Source organism: Papio anubis, chromosome 14, assembly GCF_008728515.1.
Source record: "Papio anubis isolate 15944 chromosome 14, Panubis1.0, whole genome shotgun sequence".
Taxonomy (NCBI): Eukaryota; Metazoa; Chordata; class Mammalia; order Primates; family Cercopithecidae; genus Papio; species Papio anubis.
Window position 1 is genome coordinate 42,819,300 of NC_044989.1, and position 17,513 is coordinate 42,836,812.

General features: G+C 43.5%; 1 protein-coding gene and 1 long non-coding RNA gene across 11 annotated transcripts in view; one reads left to right on the forward strand and one right to left on the reverse strand.

The window, feature by feature from the left end:
- Positions 1-17,513, forward strand: part of MTA3 (metastasis associated 1 family member 3) — a 267,138-nt gene that overhangs the window by 86,368 nt on the left and 163,257 nt on the right. For all 10 annotated transcript variants that reach the window (XR_001894059.2, XM_017947467.3, XM_017947463.2 and 7 more), the window contains exon 3: positions 4,557-4,650. Coding sequence is in view for 9 of the 10 variants with exons in the window: in XM_017947463.2 (XP_017802952.1) it covers positions 4,557-4,650 (94 nt within the window). In the remaining variant the exon portion in view is untranslated. The remainder of the gene's footprint in view (positions 1-4,556; positions 4,651-17,513) is intronic.
- LOC108581613 overlaps positions 14,637-17,513 on the reverse strand; it is a 33,949-nt gene continuing 31,072 nt past the window's right edge. The window contains exon 5 of the long non-coding RNA XR_004178389.1: positions 14,637-14,728. This is a non-coding gene — a long non-coding RNA (uncharacterized LOC108581613). The remainder of the gene's footprint in view (positions 14,729-17,513) is intronic.

Genomic DNA, 17,513 nt, shown 5'->3' on the forward strand with positions numbered 1-17,513 from the left:
ACCCCTTGCTCTTTTTTCCATATCATTTATCACCTCCAAATATACTTACTGTGTTTGTTTTCATTACCTGTCTTCCTAGAGTGTCAGCTGTAGTGATCTTCTCTGTTTTGTCCAGTTATGCATTCTGAATGCCTTAGAATAGTTGTTGGCACATAGTTAAAGGCATTCACTAAATACTTGTTGAATTAATTAATTTCTGAAATGTCTGATGTTAATGCTTATACATACATAGCTTTATTATTTACCAACTGCTTCAGTTCATTCATTTTACAAGTAATTTTGAGGACCTTCTACCAGCCAGGTACTTTTAGACAGTGAGAATGCAAGGATGATAAACAGGTCTAGTGCAGACAGACATCAACCATATAGTCCCACAAGTAAAAGTCAAATTGCAGCTGTGCTAAGTTTAGAAATGTCACAGCATGGTGCCCTGGAAACCTAACCTGGGATTCACATTTGTTACCCTTTTGAGCCTCACATAACCTTACACCTTAAGGTACCTAGATCATGCGTTGTTGTCTTGAGGCACACAGTAGCTAAATGATTGGGTTGCACATCTAGGTGAACATGGATTATTTCACACTCCTTTATCATTTCATTGCCATTTACTTCCAAAATGCCCCCGTCGTACATCCTCATCTCCTCCCTCCCCCTACCTGTTGTCAGCACAGAGTCATCCATGTAATAGTGAGTCTCTGGGGCTGGGGGATGACTGTATTGTGAATCCATGTAATAGCGAGTCTCTGGGGCTGGGGGATGACTGTGTTGTGAGAGATGGGATTCTTTGTAATTTCACAAAATGGTAGTTTGAATGGCTAATTGAAATATTTACATAGGATCTTTATTTCTGAAGGGATGTGAAAAAGATATCTTATTTTAGGTAATTCATTAAGCAAATACTATTGAGTACCTGTTATGTACCGGTCACTATGCTAGGCTCAGAGATAGAACTGTGAACAAGATGGACATGGTCTCTACCCATACATGGTCTACATTCTCATGAGGGAGACACCCGGAAAGACAAGTTGACGGGCATAAAGAAAATAGTAATAGTAATGCATTGTGTTAACTTGCAAGAAGGCAAGTGCCTTGACATAGAGAATGACAGGTCATTTCCTTTAGGTAGAGTAGGAGAGGACATTGAAGTTGAGGCCTAAAGGATGAGGAAGAGGGAACCATGGCAAGAGAAGCCAAAGGAGTATTCTAGATAAAGGCCCTGGGAAGATCAGAGGTGAAATTGGCTAGGTATGGAAAGTTAAAACATGATGGGAAAATCCAAGTAATGATTTAAAAACACTTGAAGACAGGCATGGTGGCTCAGGCCTGTAGTCCCAGCTGCTCAAGAGGCTGAGGCAGGAGGATTGCTTGAGACTGGGGGTTTGAGACCAGCCTGTGCAACATAACAAGACCCCCCATCTCTTAAAAAAACCAAAACAAGGCAGGATGCGGTGGCTCATGCCTGTAATCCCAGGACTTTTGGAGGCTGAGGTGGGTGGATCACCTGAGAGGAGTTTGAGACCAGCCTGGCCAATGTGGTGAAACCCTGTCTCTACTAAAAATACAAAATTAGCTGGGCGTGGTGGCACATGCCTGTAATCCCAGCTACTTGGGAGGCTGAGGCAGGAGAATTGCTTGAACCCAAGAGGCGGAAGTTGCAGTGAGCTGAGATCGCGCCATTGCACTGCAGCCTGGGCAACAGAGCGAAACTCCCTCTCAACAAACAAAAAAACCACAACAAAACCACCTCTGAACTGAAAATACTTACTCTGTTCTGATTGATAAGCTAGGAAAAAAAGGCTACTTGGGAGGCTGAGGCAGGAGGATCGCTTGAACCAGGGAGTTGGAAGTTGCAGTGAGCTGAGATCACGCCACTGCACTCCAGCCTGGCAACAGAACGAGACTCCATCTAAAAAAAATATATATATATGTATGTAAATGAACTCTTAATTGCTGTAATGCACTTAGTCTCAAACCTTGTACTTATTTCATTAAATGCCATTAACAGTTGCAGACTGGCACTGGGCTGTAGACCCATGAGTAACCATGCTTCAGAAGAGTGCTGGAGAGGGTGTGTTTGTAGAGGGGAAGAGGAATATGGTAGCCATAAGCTACCTAGTAGCCAAGTGAGTGCATGGTCAAGAAGAGACTATTTATGGCCGGGGCAGTGGCTCACGCCTGTAATCCCAGCACTTTAGGAGGCTGAGGCGAGTGGATCACGAGGTCAGGAGATCAAGACCATCCTGGCTAACACGGTGAAACCTCGTCTCTACTAAAAATACAAAAAATTAGCTGGGCATGGTGGCGGGCGCCTATACTCCTAGCTACTCAGGAGGCTGAGGCAGGAGAATGGCGTGAACCCGGGAGGCGGAGCTGGCAGTGAGCCGAGATCACGCCACTGCACTTCAGCCTGGGTGACAGAGCAAGACTCCGTCTCAAAAAAAAAAAAAAAGAGAAGAGACTATTTATTTTGAACTATGCTCCCCGCCCCCTAAGCAAGTTTAAATTATAATTTAATTAGCTTTGTATAGCATCCCTATTGGAGGAACTCACTAGTGAGGCAGAAAAAAATATGCCTTGAAACTGTTGATTTGGATTTTTTATTTTATTTTTTTGAGGTGGAGTGTCACTCTGTCACCCATGCTGGAGTGCAATGGTGTGGTCTTGGCTCACTGCAACTTCCACTTCCCAGGTTCAAGCAATTCTTCTGCCTCAGCCTCCTGAGTAGCTGGGACTACAGGTGTGTGCCACCACACCTGGCTAATTTTTGTATTTTTAGTAGAGACGGGGTTTTACTATGTTGGCCAGGCTGGTCTAGAACTCCTGACCTCGTGATCCCCCTGCCTTGGCCTCCCAAAGTGTTGGGATTACAGGCATAAGCCACCGCGCCCAGCCTGGATTTTTAATGTCTCAAGAAGAGACAAAAATCACATTGAAAATCCAAAGCAACAGTTTCACGGCATATCTCAAAAAGACAAAATCTCAAGAAGACAGAAATGACTAAGAGCTTATATTTGAAGTCACTGATAGATTTTATTTTATTTACATGGAAATCCTGGCCTGTTCATTTAGCAGACTGCTGGATCATTATTTCTGGAGAATGTATTTGATCACAGTATTATGAAATATAGAAGCACTTTGGTTAGAAATTTAATATGATTTCAATTTTAAGGGGCACTGTTTCCACAGGACTATTTTTTAATCTGAAATACTGCTGCTGAGCTTCATAAAATTGACACATTTACTGCAGAACTTATATATTCTTCTTTCTATTTGAGTATATCTGTAAGACCAGATAAATTTCTGAAAATTTGTTCTCACATTTATTTGAAAATGGAAATCACAATAGCATTTTATTATAATCTGTGTGTTTTTACAGGGAACTTTGTAATGAATGATTGACCTTCTTGAGAGCTCTCAGAATTCTAGAGAATAGGAGAGCAGGAGCCTGGGCCCCAGCTGCAGTAAATGACAGCATAACTGAATTTTTTTTGAAGCCATCATACTTTGGAAGAACCTAACTGAATATTGATTGCATTGTAGACTAGCCAAAAAGAAATGAGAGTTTCAGTGTTCATAACTCAAGGTTTTTAATATGTTTAGTTGTGGAGGTAAACTAAGTACTGCTTTAGAATATTGACTCTTAAGAGATTCGTAGACTTCCTTGGGCTAGAGAATGCCTTTCCAGGTCACCTGGTCTATTCGGTATTATGGCTGCTTCCCACCTGCAGAGCTTCACTGTCCATGGAACGTGGGATACTTAGGGGAGGGCTTGGTGATTTTACACTTAGCTTGTGCTTTCTGGGAATGGGTTTGGACAAGGTATGTTTACATGACTGAAATAAATTATTTCCGTCAGTTGTGGCTTTAAAAACTGGGGGGATTAGTTTCTTTTTCTTTTTTTTTTTTTTAAAGCTAGTTAATTGAAGCAGTGGGGGGGATTAGTTTCTTAAAGCTAATCAGTGTTTTTTTTTTTTTTTTTTTTTTTTTTTGAGAGGGAGTCTCGCTCTGTTGCCCAGGCTGGAGTGCTGTGGCCGGATCTCAGCTCACTGCAAGCTCCGCCTCCCGGGTTCCCGCCATTCTCCTGTCTCAGCCTCCCGAGTAGCTGGGACTACAGGCGCCCGCCACCTCGCCCGGCTAGTTTTTTTGTATTTTTTAGTAGAGACGGGGTTTCACCGTGTTAGCCAGGGTGGTCTCGATCTCCTGACCTCGTGATCCGCCCATCTCGGCCTCCCAAAGTGCTGGGATTACAGGCTTGAGCCACCGCGCCCGGCCAATCAGTGTTAACTGTGTCTGGCTTTAATCATTAAAGGGTCTAATCAGTTTAGTTTAGTTAATGCCAGTATTATTATATGTTTGACATTCCAGTTGTGCTTGGAAGCAGAACAAATGTTGCTCATCCTTATTTGAATTTTTTAGCTCTGTGGTTATCCTGCAGTTGTTGTTGGCACCAGTATTAATGAGCACGATCATATAATTGTGCTGTATCTTGTTTTGTTTTATAAATTATTTGACTCTAATATTCAGTACAAATGACTTTTATTTTTCTTATCTCTTAGACTGCAAGTGGCAACGTGGAAGCAAAAGTAGTATGCTTTTATAGACGACGTGATATTTCCAACACGCTTATAATGCTCGCAGATAAGCATGCTAGTAAGTTGTTTTTCTCTGATTAAAAAAATGTTTAAGTCTTGTGTTTTTCATAATGAGGTGCAGACATGCTTTTTCTTACCTGAAGCCTTTTGCTTGTCCATTTATCTTCCTTGTAGTTTTGATGGGAGTAAAATAAGTGATACTAACTGAAACCAAACACTGGTGTTTGGTTTTAGTGTATATATGTGTGTCATTTTGTATGTGTGTGTGTGTGTGTGTATGTGTGTATGTGTGTATGTATATAACTTTTTTTTTTTTTGGAGACAAAGTTTGCTTTGCCACCCAGGCTGGAGTGCAGTGGTGTGATCATGGCTCACTGCAGCCTCAAAATCACGGGCTCAAGTGAGCCTTCTGCCTCATCCTTGCAAAGTGCTGGGATTATAGGTGTGAGCTATCAGGCCTGGCCTAGTATATAGTTTTTTAGGTTGCATCACATTTATTAATTGGTGAAAATGTTGACATAGAAACCTTTGTAAACAGGCTTTAGCAAATGATCTGGGCAGTGTCTTGCCATCTCCTGTTTTCAGTGGTGGATTTTTCTTTTGAATAGAGATGGAGTCTTGCTATGTTGCCCAGGCTGGTCTTGAACTCTAGGCCTCAAGTAATCTCTCACCTTGGCCTCTCAAAGTGCTGGGATTACATGCATGAACTGCTGGGCCTGGCCCACTGGTGGTTTTGTAAGGATACAGATAGGAGGAAATTTATACTTCACTGTTCTGGAGGATGTTTTCTCTCCGCTAAAATAGCTGAATAATACTTAGGTTTTTTGGCGAGGGAACTAGGTCTTGCTCTGTTGCCCAGGCTGGAAAGTGCAGTGGCACAATCATGGCTCACTGCAGCCTCGACCTCCCAGGCTTAAGCAATACCCCCACCTCAGCCTCCAGAGTAGCTGGGTCCACAGGTGTGTACCACAACACCAGGCTAATTAAAAAAAAAACACGTGTTACAGAGATAGTCTCCCTATGTTTCTCAGGCTGGTCTGGAACTCTTGGGCTCAAGTGATCCTCCTGCCTTGGCTTTCCAAAGTTCTGGGATTATTGGTGTGAGCTACCATGCCCAGCCAGATTTTTTTTTCCCGCATCTTTTAAGTTCAGGGGTACATGTGCAGGATGTGCAGGTTTCATTATTTTATTTATTAATTTTATTTATTATTTATTTTGAGACGGAGTCTCGCTCTATCGCCCAGGCTGGAGTGCAGTGGCACTATCTCGGCTTACTGCAGCCTCTGTCTCCCGGGTTCAAGTGATTTTCCTGCCTCAGCCTCCCAAGTAGCTGGGATTACTGGCTGATTTATGTATTTTTAGCAGAGACAGGGTTTCACCACGTTGGCCAGGCTGGTCTCGAATTCCTGATCTCAGGTGATCTACCTGCCTTGGCCTCCCAAAGTGCTGGGATTATAGACATGAGCCACCACTCCTGGCCTATTATTTTGATGATTATTATTATTTTTTGAGACGGAGTTTCACTCTTGTTGCCCAGGCTGGAGTGCAATGGCGTGATCTAGGCTCACCACAACCTCCGCCTCCCGGGTTCAGGCGATTCTCCTGCCTTAGCCTCCCTAGTAGCTGGGATTACAGGCATGTGCCACCATGCCTGGCTAATTTTGTATTTTTAGTGAGGTGAGGTTTCTCCATGTTGGTCAGGCTAGTCTTGAACTCCCGACCTCAGGGGATCTGCCCACCTTGGCCTCCCAAAGTGCTGGGATTACGGGCATGAGCCACCACGCCCGACCTTAAGTTTAAAGAAAATTTTAGCCAGTTTGAATTTTCAAAAGAACAATAAACACACTGAAGTGATTTAAATTTCAAGACAGAAAGTACATTATGTTGAAAGCTATTTTTTTTCTCTACAAAAATGTAGTGAGACTCTAGGAACTTATGTAGGTGGATTTTGCAGTTTGATACTTTGTTTCTTTTTCTATTTTTTTTTTTTTTTTTAAGATGGAGTCTGGCTCTGTCACCCAGGCTGGAGTGCAATGACATGATCTCTGCTCATTGTAACCTCTGCTTCCCAGCTTCAAGTGATTCTCCTGCCTCATCCTCCCAAGTAGCTGGTATTATAGGCGTGCACCACCAAGTCCCGCTAATTTTTGTATTTTTAGTGGAGACGGGGTTTCACCATGTTGGCCAGGCTGGTGTTGAACTCCTGACCTCAAGTGATCCGCCCACCTTGGGAGTGCTGGGATTACAGTTGTGAGCCACCGTACCCGGCCAGTTTGATGCTTTGATTTATAATCACTATGGTCTTGAGGACCCTGAAGCTTTTGAAATGTTCTGGTATGGGTATAAGGAAGGCTGCTATTTGCAAAGGTTTGTTCTGAGTTTGCTTGAGGGTCGTTGCCCCACTGTGTTGTAGATTTAGCCAGGCAAGTTAGTTGTCTCATAAGTTAAATTCTTACTGTATTTTCTCCTGTAGTTCATAGTGTTTTTCTGTTTCTGTATAGAAAGTGTTCATTATTTCAGTTAATTGCTGACATGTAAAAGAAAAAAGTGTTCATTATGATATGAGTTCTGTCACGTTTACAAATTATGTATTCAACATATCAGGGCTTCACATTTGCTACTGATAATGAGAACAAAATATTGCTTTAAAAGCACCAGGCTCCTAGCCTCAAGGGATCCTCACAAAGTGCTGGGATTACAGGTGTGAGTCACCATGGCTGGTGCCAAATTGCTTTTTTTTGTCCCCCTTTATGCTTTTTTTTTTTTTTTTTTTGGATACAGGGTCTGGCTCTGTTGCCCAGGCTGGAGTGCAGTGGCAGGATCATAGCTCACAGCAGCCTTGACTCAAGCCTTGGCACAAAGGATCTTCCTGCCTCAGCCTTTAGAGTAGCTGGGAGTACAGGTGCATCCCACCATGCCTAGCTAATTAAAAAACATTTTTTGGTAGAAATGGGGTCTTGTTATGTTGCCAGGGTAGGTCTCAAACTCTTGGCCTCAAGCAATCCTCCCATCTCGGCCTCCCAAAATGTTGAGATTACAGGTGTGAGGCACCACATCCAACCAGCAACAACCTTAGAACCTAGATTATGAGCATGATTAAATCCAAAGTATATGAATATAAATGAAATTTTAAAAAATATTTTATTTTATTATCTATTTATTTATTTATTTAGAGACAGAGTTTCACTCTTGTTGCCCAGGCTGGAATGGAATGGCATGATCTCGGCTCACTGCAACTTCCACCTCCCATGTTCAAGCAGTTCTCCTGCCTCAGCCTCCCAAGTAGCTGGGATTTACTTTCAAAGGCAACTATATATCTAGGAATGGTGGAGTTAGATGTATCTTACTGTATTTCTTTCGTATTGACTAAAACATCAGGTGCAGAAAGCACATAAAGTTGTCTGAAGAGTTCATGTTTTATGAGGAGTTTTTTAGGGAGGGTTAATGGAGAAAGTGTTATTAGAATGAGTTCAAAACTGGAGTCCTGAGTGTGGATGCCACTTAATTTTCCTGAACTTTAGTTTTTCCATTTAAAAAACTTCTGATTATGGACTCTTTTTTTATTTTTTGAGATAGAGAGTCTCGCTCTGTTGCCCAGACTGGAGTGCAATGGCACAATCTTGTCTCACTGCAGCCTCCCTGGTTCAAGCAATTCTGATACCTCAGCCTCCCAGGTAGCTGAGAGTACAGGTGCATGCCACCACGCCTGGCTAATTTTTGTATTTTTAGTAGAGATGGGGTTTTACCATGTTGGCCAGGCTGGTCTCCAACTCCTGGGCTCTCAAGTGATCCTCCTGCCTTGTACTCCCAAAGTGCTGTGAGAGCCACTGCGCCTGGCCATTAGGGACTCTTTTTCTTTTTTTTTTATTTTTTGAGATGGAGTTTCTCTCTTGTTGCCCAGGCTGGAGTGCAGTGGCACGTGATCTCAGCTTACCGTAACCTCTACCTTCCAGGTTCAAGCGATTCTCCTGCCTGAGCCTCCTGAGTAGCTGGAAGTACAGGCATGCGCCACCACGCCTGACTAATTTTGTAGTTTTAGTAGAGACGGGGTTTCTCCATATTGGTCAGGCTGATCTCGAACTCCCGACCTCAGGTAATCTGCCCACCTCTGCCTCCCAAAGTGCTGGATTACAGGTGTGAGCCACTGCACCCGGCTTACAGACTCTAAAAAAAAAAACAAACTTATTATTACAGAAAACTTTCATCATGTACAAGCAGAGAAGAATACAATATGCCTGGTGTTTCCATCACTGTGTATTAACAGTGATCCATACATGATCAATTTTTATTCATCTAGACCCCTACTCGCTAGCCCATTATTTTGAAGCACATCAAAGAAGCCTTACCTTTTTATCTGTAAATATTTCAGTACTTACTTCTTTTTTTTTTTTTTTTTTTTTTTGAGACAGAGTCTCGCTCTGTCACCCAGGCTGGAGTACAGTGGCGCGATCTCCGCTCACTGCAAGCTCCGCCTCCCGGGTTCGTGCCATTCTCCTGCCTCAGCCTCCCGAGTAGCTGGGACTACAGGCGCCGCCACCTCGCCCGGCTAATTTTTTTGTATTTTAAGTAGAGACGGGGTTTCACCGTGTTAGCCAGGATGGTCTCGATCTCCTGACCTCGTGATCCGCCCGTCTCAGCCTCCCAAAGTGCTGGGATTACAGGCTTGAGCCACCGCGCCCGGCCTTCAGTACTTACTTCTAAAAGGTCATAACGTCTTTCAGTCTTAAAGTGTCCAAGTGTGTAAGGAACTCTCATGCCGTTTACTCAGATTCAGCAGTTGTTAACATTTTGCCCTATTGGCTTTATCATGCTATATATAATGCAAACATACATATATTATTTTCTGAACCATTTAAGAGTAAGTTGGAGACTTCAGTGTATTTTTTTTTTTTTTTTTTTTTTTTTTTGAGATGGAGTCTAGCTCTGTTGCCCATAGTTGAATAAAAAATTACATAAACCCAACACTTTGGGAGGCTGAGGCAGGATGATTACATGAACCCAGCAATTAGATACCAGCCTGGACAGCACAGGAAGATCCCATTTCAACAACAACAAAAAGAAAAGATTAGTTGTGTGTGATAGCACACAGCTCTGGTCCCAGCTACTCAGGAGACTGAGGCAGGAGGATTGCTTGAGTCCAGGAGATTGAGGCTGCAGTGAGCTGTGTTCACACCACTGCACTCCACCCTGGGTGACAAAGGGAGACCCTTTCTCTTGGCGGGGAAAAATGGATTAAGAGACCTAGAAAATAAGTCCAGAAGCCATAAGCTTTTTTTTTTTTTTTTTTGAGACGGAGTCTCGCTGTTGCCCAGGCTTGAGTGGCTCACTGCAATCTCCACCTCCTGGGTTAAAGCAATTCTCCTGTCTCAGCCTCCCGAGTAGCTGGGATTATAGGTGTGCACCACCATGCCTGGCTAATTTTTGTATTTTTAGTAGAGATTGGGTTTCGCCATGTTGGCCAGGCTGGTCTCGACCTCAGGTGATCTGCTCTCCTTGGCTTCCCAAAGTGCTGGGATTACAGGTGTGAGCCACCATGCCCAGCCTCATAAGAGTTAAGATACAAAAATAAATAGTGTCAGTTCAGAGCCAAAAATAAGAAACAAAAAAATGAGAAAAGGGGAGATTATTAAAAATAAAAACATTGTAAGTTGAGTTTAGTAACAATATGAAAGACCAAATGAAGATTCTTTTTTTCTTTTTTTTTTTTTTTTTTTTTTTTTTTGAGGCGGAGTCTTGCTCGGTAGCCCGGGCTGGAGTGCAGTGGCCGGATCTCAGCTCACTGCAAGCTCCGCCTCCCGGGTTTACGCCATTCTCCTGCCTCAGCCTCCCAAGTAGCTGGGACTACAGGCGCCCGCCACCTCGCCCGGCTAGTTTTTTGTATTTTTAGTAGAGACGGGGTTTCACGGTGTTAGCCAGGATGGTCTCGATCTCCTGACCTCGTGATCCGCCCGTCTCGGCCTCCCAAAGTGCTGGGATTACAGGCTTGAGCCACCGCGCCCGGCCCAGATTCTTTTTTTCTTTCTTTTTGAGACAGAGTTTCACTCTGTCACCTAGGCTGGAGTGCAGTGGTGCAGTCTCGGCTCCCTGCAACCTCCGCCTTGTGGGTTCAAGTGATTCGCCTGCCTCAGCCTTCTGAGTAGCTGGAACAACAGGTGCACGCCACCACTCTTGGCTAATTTTTGTATTTTTGTAGAGACTGGGTTTTGCCGTGTTGGCCAGCATGGTCTCGAACTTCTCACCTCAAGTGATCCACCTGCCTTGGCCTCCCAAAATGCTCGGATTAGAGGCATGAGCCACTTTACATGGCCCCATCCTGTATTTTATTTTATTTATTTAGTTATATATAATTACAGTTCTACCTACAGAGGAGAGTGAGATAGGAGAATCACTTGAGTCCAGTATTTCAAGGTTGGAATGAGCTATGACTGAGCAATTGCATTCCAGCCTGGGCAATAGAGTGACACCTGTGTCTCTTAAAAAAAAAAATTACAAACGATGAATAACTTCCTGACAAATAAAAAGAAAATTTAGGGCTGGGCGCAGTGGCTCACGCCTCTAATCCCGGCACTTTGGGAGCCGAGGTGGGTGGATCACTTGAGGTCAGGAGTTCAAGACCAGCCTGACCAACATGGTGAAACCCTGTCTTTATTAAGAATACAAAATTAGATGGGCATGGTGGCACACACCTGTAATCCCAGCTGCTTGGGAGGCTGAGGCAGAATTGCTTGAACCCGGGAGGTGGAGGTTATAGTGAGCTGAGATCGTACCGTTGCACTCCAGCCTGGGCAACAGGAGCGAAACTCCGTCTCAAAAAAAAAAAAAGAAAGAAAGAAAATTTAGGCCGGGGACAGTGGCTCACGCCTGTAATCCAAGCACTTTTGGAGGCCAAGGCAGGAGGACCACTTGAGTCCAGGAGTTGGAGACTAGCCTGGGCAACACAGCAAGACCTCATATCTAAAAGCAAGAAAAAAAAAAGAAATTTCAAAAAACCGGTACAAGGAAGGAAAACACACACACACACACACACAGAGATCATTGGTTGGGCATGGTGGCTCCTAGCACTTTGGGGGGCCGAGGCAGGTAGATCACTTGAGGCCAGGACCAACATGGCAAAAACCCATCTCTAGGAAAAATACAAAAATTGGCTGGGCACGGTGGCTCACGCCGGTAATCCCAGCACTTTGGGAGACTGAGGCAGGCGGATCACGAGGTCAGAAGTTCGAGACCATCCTGGCCAACATGGTGAAACCCTGTCTCTACTAAAAATACAAAAATTAGCTGGGTATGGTGGCACGTGCCTATAGTCCCAGCTATTTGGGAGGCTGAGGCAAGAGAATCACTTGAATCTGGAAGGCAGAGGTTGCAGTGAGCTGAGATTGTGCCACTGTACTCCAGCCTGGCGACGCAGCGAGACTCCATCTCAAAAAAAAAGTAAAATGCAAAAATTAGTCGGGTGTGGTGGCAGGCACCTGTAATCCTAGCTACTCAGGAGGCTGAGGCAGGACAATGCCTTGAACCCGGGAGGCGGAGGTTGCAGTGAGCCAAGATCGTGTCACTGCATTCCAGCCTCGGTGACACAGTGAGACTCTATCTCAAAAAAATTAAAGCAAAATAGGCCGGGTGCAGTGGCTCACGCCTGTAATCCCAGCACTTTGGGAGGCCGAGGTGGGTGGATCACGAGGTCAGGAGATCGAGACCTTCCTGGCTAACACGGTGAAACCCCGACTCTACTAAAAATACAAAAAAAATTAGCCGGGCATCGTGGCTGGCGCCTATAGTCCCAGCTACTCGGGAGGCTGAGGCAGGAGAATGGCCTGAACCCGGGAGGCAAAGCTTGCAGTGAGCCAAGATCTCGCCACTGCACTCCAGCCTGGGCAACAGAGCGAGACTCAGTCTCAGAAAAAAAAAAAAAAAAAAAAATTAAAGTAAAATAAAAAATAAAACATTAATACAGATCTCTGAAGGTTGAGGCTGCAGTAAGCTGTGATTGCGCCACTCACTCCAGCCTGAGTGACAGAACAAGACCCTGCCTCCCAAAATATAAGTTAACGTTTGAATGAGTAAACATTTAAAAGATACAAAAATGTATTCAGTGCAAAAGCTCCCTATATCAGGACCCCCCAAAACCCAGTTCTCCCTGACAAGTCATTATTATTACTAGCTTCTGGTGTCTTTTCCAATGAGAATTCTTGTGTATGAAAGAAAATACATACAAAAGTGTATATACACGTTCTTTCCTCTGCAACAGGTTTTTTTCTTAAACTTTTTTTTTTTTTTTTTTTTAAAGACAGAGTCTCACTGTCTCCAGGCTGGAGTGCAGTGGCGTGATAACAGCTCACTGCAACCTCCACCTCCCGGGTTCAAGCAATTCCCCTGCCTCAGCCTCCCAAGTAGGTGGGACTACAGGTGTGCACCACCATGCCCAGCTAATTTTTTGTATTTTAGTAGAGACGGGGTTTCACCATGTTAGCCAGGATGATCTCGATCTCCTGACCTCGTGATCCACCTGCCTTGGCCTCCCAAAGTGCTGGGATTACAGGCATGAGCCACCGTGCCCGGCCCAGGTTTTTTCAAAAATGATAGCGGATTAGAATGTTTTCTCTTTTTTTCTCTTGATTTTCCCTTCCTTTATTTATTCATTTATTTGTTTGTTTGTTTTTTTGAGACAGAGTTTGGCTGTCACTCAGGTTGAAGTGCAGTGGCAGAATCTCAGCTCGCTGCAACCTCTGCCTCTCGACGTAGGGATTCAAGTTATTCTCCTGCTTTAGCCACCCGAGTAGCTGGGATCACATGTGTGCGCCACCACACCCAGCTAATTTTTGCATTTTTTGTAGAGACGGATTTTTGCCATGTTGGATAGATTGGTCTTGAACTCCTGGCCTCAAGTGATCTGCCCACCTCAGCTTCCTAAGGTGCTGGGGTTACAGGTGTGCCTGGTGTACTAACCTAATGTTTTTTATGCTTGCAAATTGTATTAATCATCTTGTGAATCACTGCAACAGAAATGCATATGTAAATTAAAATGTAAAAACTATTTACATTTTCTGAGTTCATAAGACTCAGAGTCTTAACATTTTTCTTTGGATTTTTATAATTACAGTATACATTGTAAAATTTTTGATAATTAGTAAAACTAAAAGTGTGACATTTTCATAGGAAATCTTAAGCTTAGTGGACTTCCTTTCCAATTAGCTTAATGAATCCTTGAAATAATATACATCATTGCTAGAATGAGACAGGTTTAGCTTTCATTCTGTTCTTCATGTTTGATTTATATTCATGTAGATTGTAACACAATTTTTACATGTAAGTAGGTAGATCAGAATTGTGGAGTTCTGCTTATGTATTCATTTACCAAATGTATTTTGAGTTCCGGCTGCGTACTGGACATTCTACTAAGTACTGGTGATGAGTGGTGAACAAAGCTACCGAAATCTCTGCCCTTAGAGCTTATAAGGGTCTCAGTTCTTTGTTGTTCTCAACTGTGTTTGAAAAAGCATATAGCGGTCATTGACAATAAAGGATTTTTAATGATTTAGCAGCTGTCAATTCAATTAGGTCCTCTTTTAGTTTTGCTAGAAGCAGATAATTTGAAACCAGCACACATGGAAGAGGTTTAGGTTTTTTAACAAGTCATTAGGGCCCTTTGCATTCTCATTTTCTGAGAAGCAAAGTAAAAAGGTTTTACTGAGACCTAACAAAAGATTATTAATTATACTTCTTACCATTCACCTATAAGGACTCTGAATCAATTAGGGTTTTACCAGAGAAAGAGAACCAGATGGAGTTTATGTATGTGTATAAATATACAGACACATATGTATGCATGTATACACATGAATATTGTATGTATTATAATATATGTATTATAAATAAATTTATATACACTACATAAAATTTTCAACGGGTTTATATACATATAAAGAGATTTTTTTTTTTGCAAGGAACTGGCTTACATAATTGCTGGGGCTGGCCAGGCAAGTCTGATATCCACAGGGGGGCTCTCTGTCAGGTGGACGTTTCTTCTTCAGGGAAGCCTTAGTTTTGCACTTAGGGCCTTTTACTGATTGGATGAGGCCCACCCTAATTATGGAGGCCAGTCTTCTTAACTTCAAGTCAGCTGATGTTACTCATATCTACAAAATATTTTCATAATAATATCTAAGTTAGATTTTGATTGAATAACTAGGTACTGTAGTTTAGATAGTTTGACACATAAAACAATATAGGCACCTTATTTCAACCAGTATACTCAAAGGTTTGGGAAAGTTGAAGTAATGAAGTAATGTTCATTTAAATATACCTTTGTATTTTAAATTTGTGTCTGGTAAATGTTTAACTCTTAGATCATGTACATACTTAAATATGTATTTAAATACATGATGCAAATTTTAATATAATTATAAACTATTTAAATATATTTTCATCTAATTGTTGGAACTGTGGATTTAATTTGTTCAGTTGTGGAAAATTAACACCAGTAACCTTAATGGCAAAGCCAGTCTTCACTGACAAACTAGGCAGCTAAATAAATAACACTGACTTTCTGCCAGAAAGTCTGACTCCTTTTTTCCAATTTTAATAAATGAGTAGCATACATCTGTAAGGTAACCACTTCTTTTTGGATTTTTGTTTTTGTGAGACGGAGTCCTGCTCTTTCACCTAGGCTGGAGTGCAGTGGTGCCATCTAGGCTCACTGCAACCTCTGCCTCCCAGGTTCAGGCGATTCTCCTGCTTCAGCTTCTGGAGTAGTTAGGATTATAGGTGTGTGCCACCATGCCTGGCTAAATTTTGTATTTTTAGTAGAGACAAGTTTCACCATGTTGCCCAGGCTGAAGCATGTATAGGACACAAAACCCTACTGTGGAACTTTTTGATGTCTGGGTTAGAGGCCTCTCAGAGACTTGTATTGTATTTCTCTTTTGTCACCAGTGGTCCCTTTGTTTGGTATCTTGGAGGTTTTTACTCCCCATGTTCCACGCAAGTTCTGCAGTAAGATTTAGGGTGGTTGAGAGGAGATGCCTGTATATAAGAGAATGGCAGTTGTGGGAAGTGGAGATGACAGGAGATCAGTCTGATGCCTTGATCTTGTGCTAGTTCTCAGGCAGATCAGTAGGAGCATGTGGGTGTTGATCTTAAACCTATGTTTCTGTGTACCCCTTAGAATGTCTTATACACCCAAGAGACGACAGGTTCATCTTTTGAAGACTTTCGGTATACTATAGCCCTTTTCCTGCGTGCTGTGGTTTGGATGTTGTGCCCTCCAAACTCATGTTGAGATCTGATCCCCAGTGTTGGAGGTGGGGCCTAATGGGAGATGGTTGGGTCATAGGAGTAGATTCCTCTTTTTTTTTTTTTTTTTTTTTTTTGAGACAGAATCTCGCTCTGTCGCCCAGGCTGGGGTGCAGTGGCCGGATCTCAGCTCACTGCAAGCTCCGCCTCCCGGGTTTAGGCCATTCTCCTGCCTCAGCCTCCCGAGTAGCTGGGACTACAGGCGCCCGCCACCTCGCCCGGCTAGTTTTTTGTATTTTTTAGTAGAGACGGGGTTTCACCGTGTTAGCCAGGATGGTCTCGATCTCCTGACCTCGTGATCCGCCCGTCTCGGCCTCCCAAAGTGCTGGGATTACAGGCTTGAGCCACCGCGCCCGGCCAGATTCCTCTTGAATGGATTAAATTAATGCCTCCCTGGAGTCGATGTGACTTTTCACTTTGTTAGTTCCCTAGAGAGCTGGTTTTTAAAAAGAACCAGCACACCTCCAACCTTGCTTCCTTTCTTGCCATGTGATCGCCGCATATTGGTTCCTCTTCACCTTCTACCATGACTGAAAGCAGCCTGATTCCCTCATCAGATGCAGATGCCCAGTCATGAACTTTACAGCCATGAGAATTGTGAGGCAAATAAACCTTTTTGCTTTGTAGATTACCCAGCTTCAAGTATTCCTTTTCAGCAACACAAAATGGACTAAGAAACTGGGCTTGCTTTTTTTCACGTTTGCTTTTTTTTTGAGACGGAGTCTCGCTAGCTCTGTCGCCCAGACTGGAGTGCAATGGCGTAATCTCGGCTCACTGCAACCTTCGCCTCCCCAGTTGAAGCACTTCTCCGACCTCAGCCTCCTGAGTAGCTGGGACTACAGGTGTGCACCACTACACCTGGCTAATTTTTGTATTTTTAATAGAGACAGGGTTTCACCACATTGGCCAGACTGCTCTTGAACTCCTGACCTCAAGTGATCTGCCCGCATGTTTGCTCTTTTTTAAACTGTGTTACAGTTTTCATGACTGCATGTTATTCCACACTTTGATGTACTGTAATTTGACCACAGTGTACTGGTAGAGGATTAGGGTATTTTTCATCGTTTGCTATCGAGCAGTCTGCAGAGCATGGCCATCATTGCCTTGTGACAAGGATATGTTTCTGAGAGATGCGTTGTTAGGCAATTTTTGTCTATGTGTGGACATCATAGAGTGTACTTACACAAACCTAGATGGTATAGCCTATTACACACCTAGGCTATGTAGTGTAGCCTATTGTTCTTAGGGTGCACATCTGTACGTTTATTACTGTATTGAATACTGTATGCAGTTGTTACCCAATTTTGGGTATTTGTTTTTTTTTTTGAGACGGAGTCTCGCTCTGTCGCCCAGGCTGGAGTGCAGTGGCCGGATCTCAGCTCACTGCAAGCTCCACCTCCCAGGTTCACGCCATTCTCCTGCCTCAGCCTCCCGAGTAGCTGGGACTACAGGCGCCCGCCACCTCGCCCGGCTAGTTTTTTTGTATTTTTTAGTAGAGACAGGGTTTCACCGTGTTAGCTAGGATGGTCTCGATCTCCTGACCTCGTGATCCGCCTGCCTCGGCCTCCCAAAGTGCTGGGATTACAGGCTTGAGCCACCGCGCCCGGCCGGGTATTTGTGTGTCTAAAC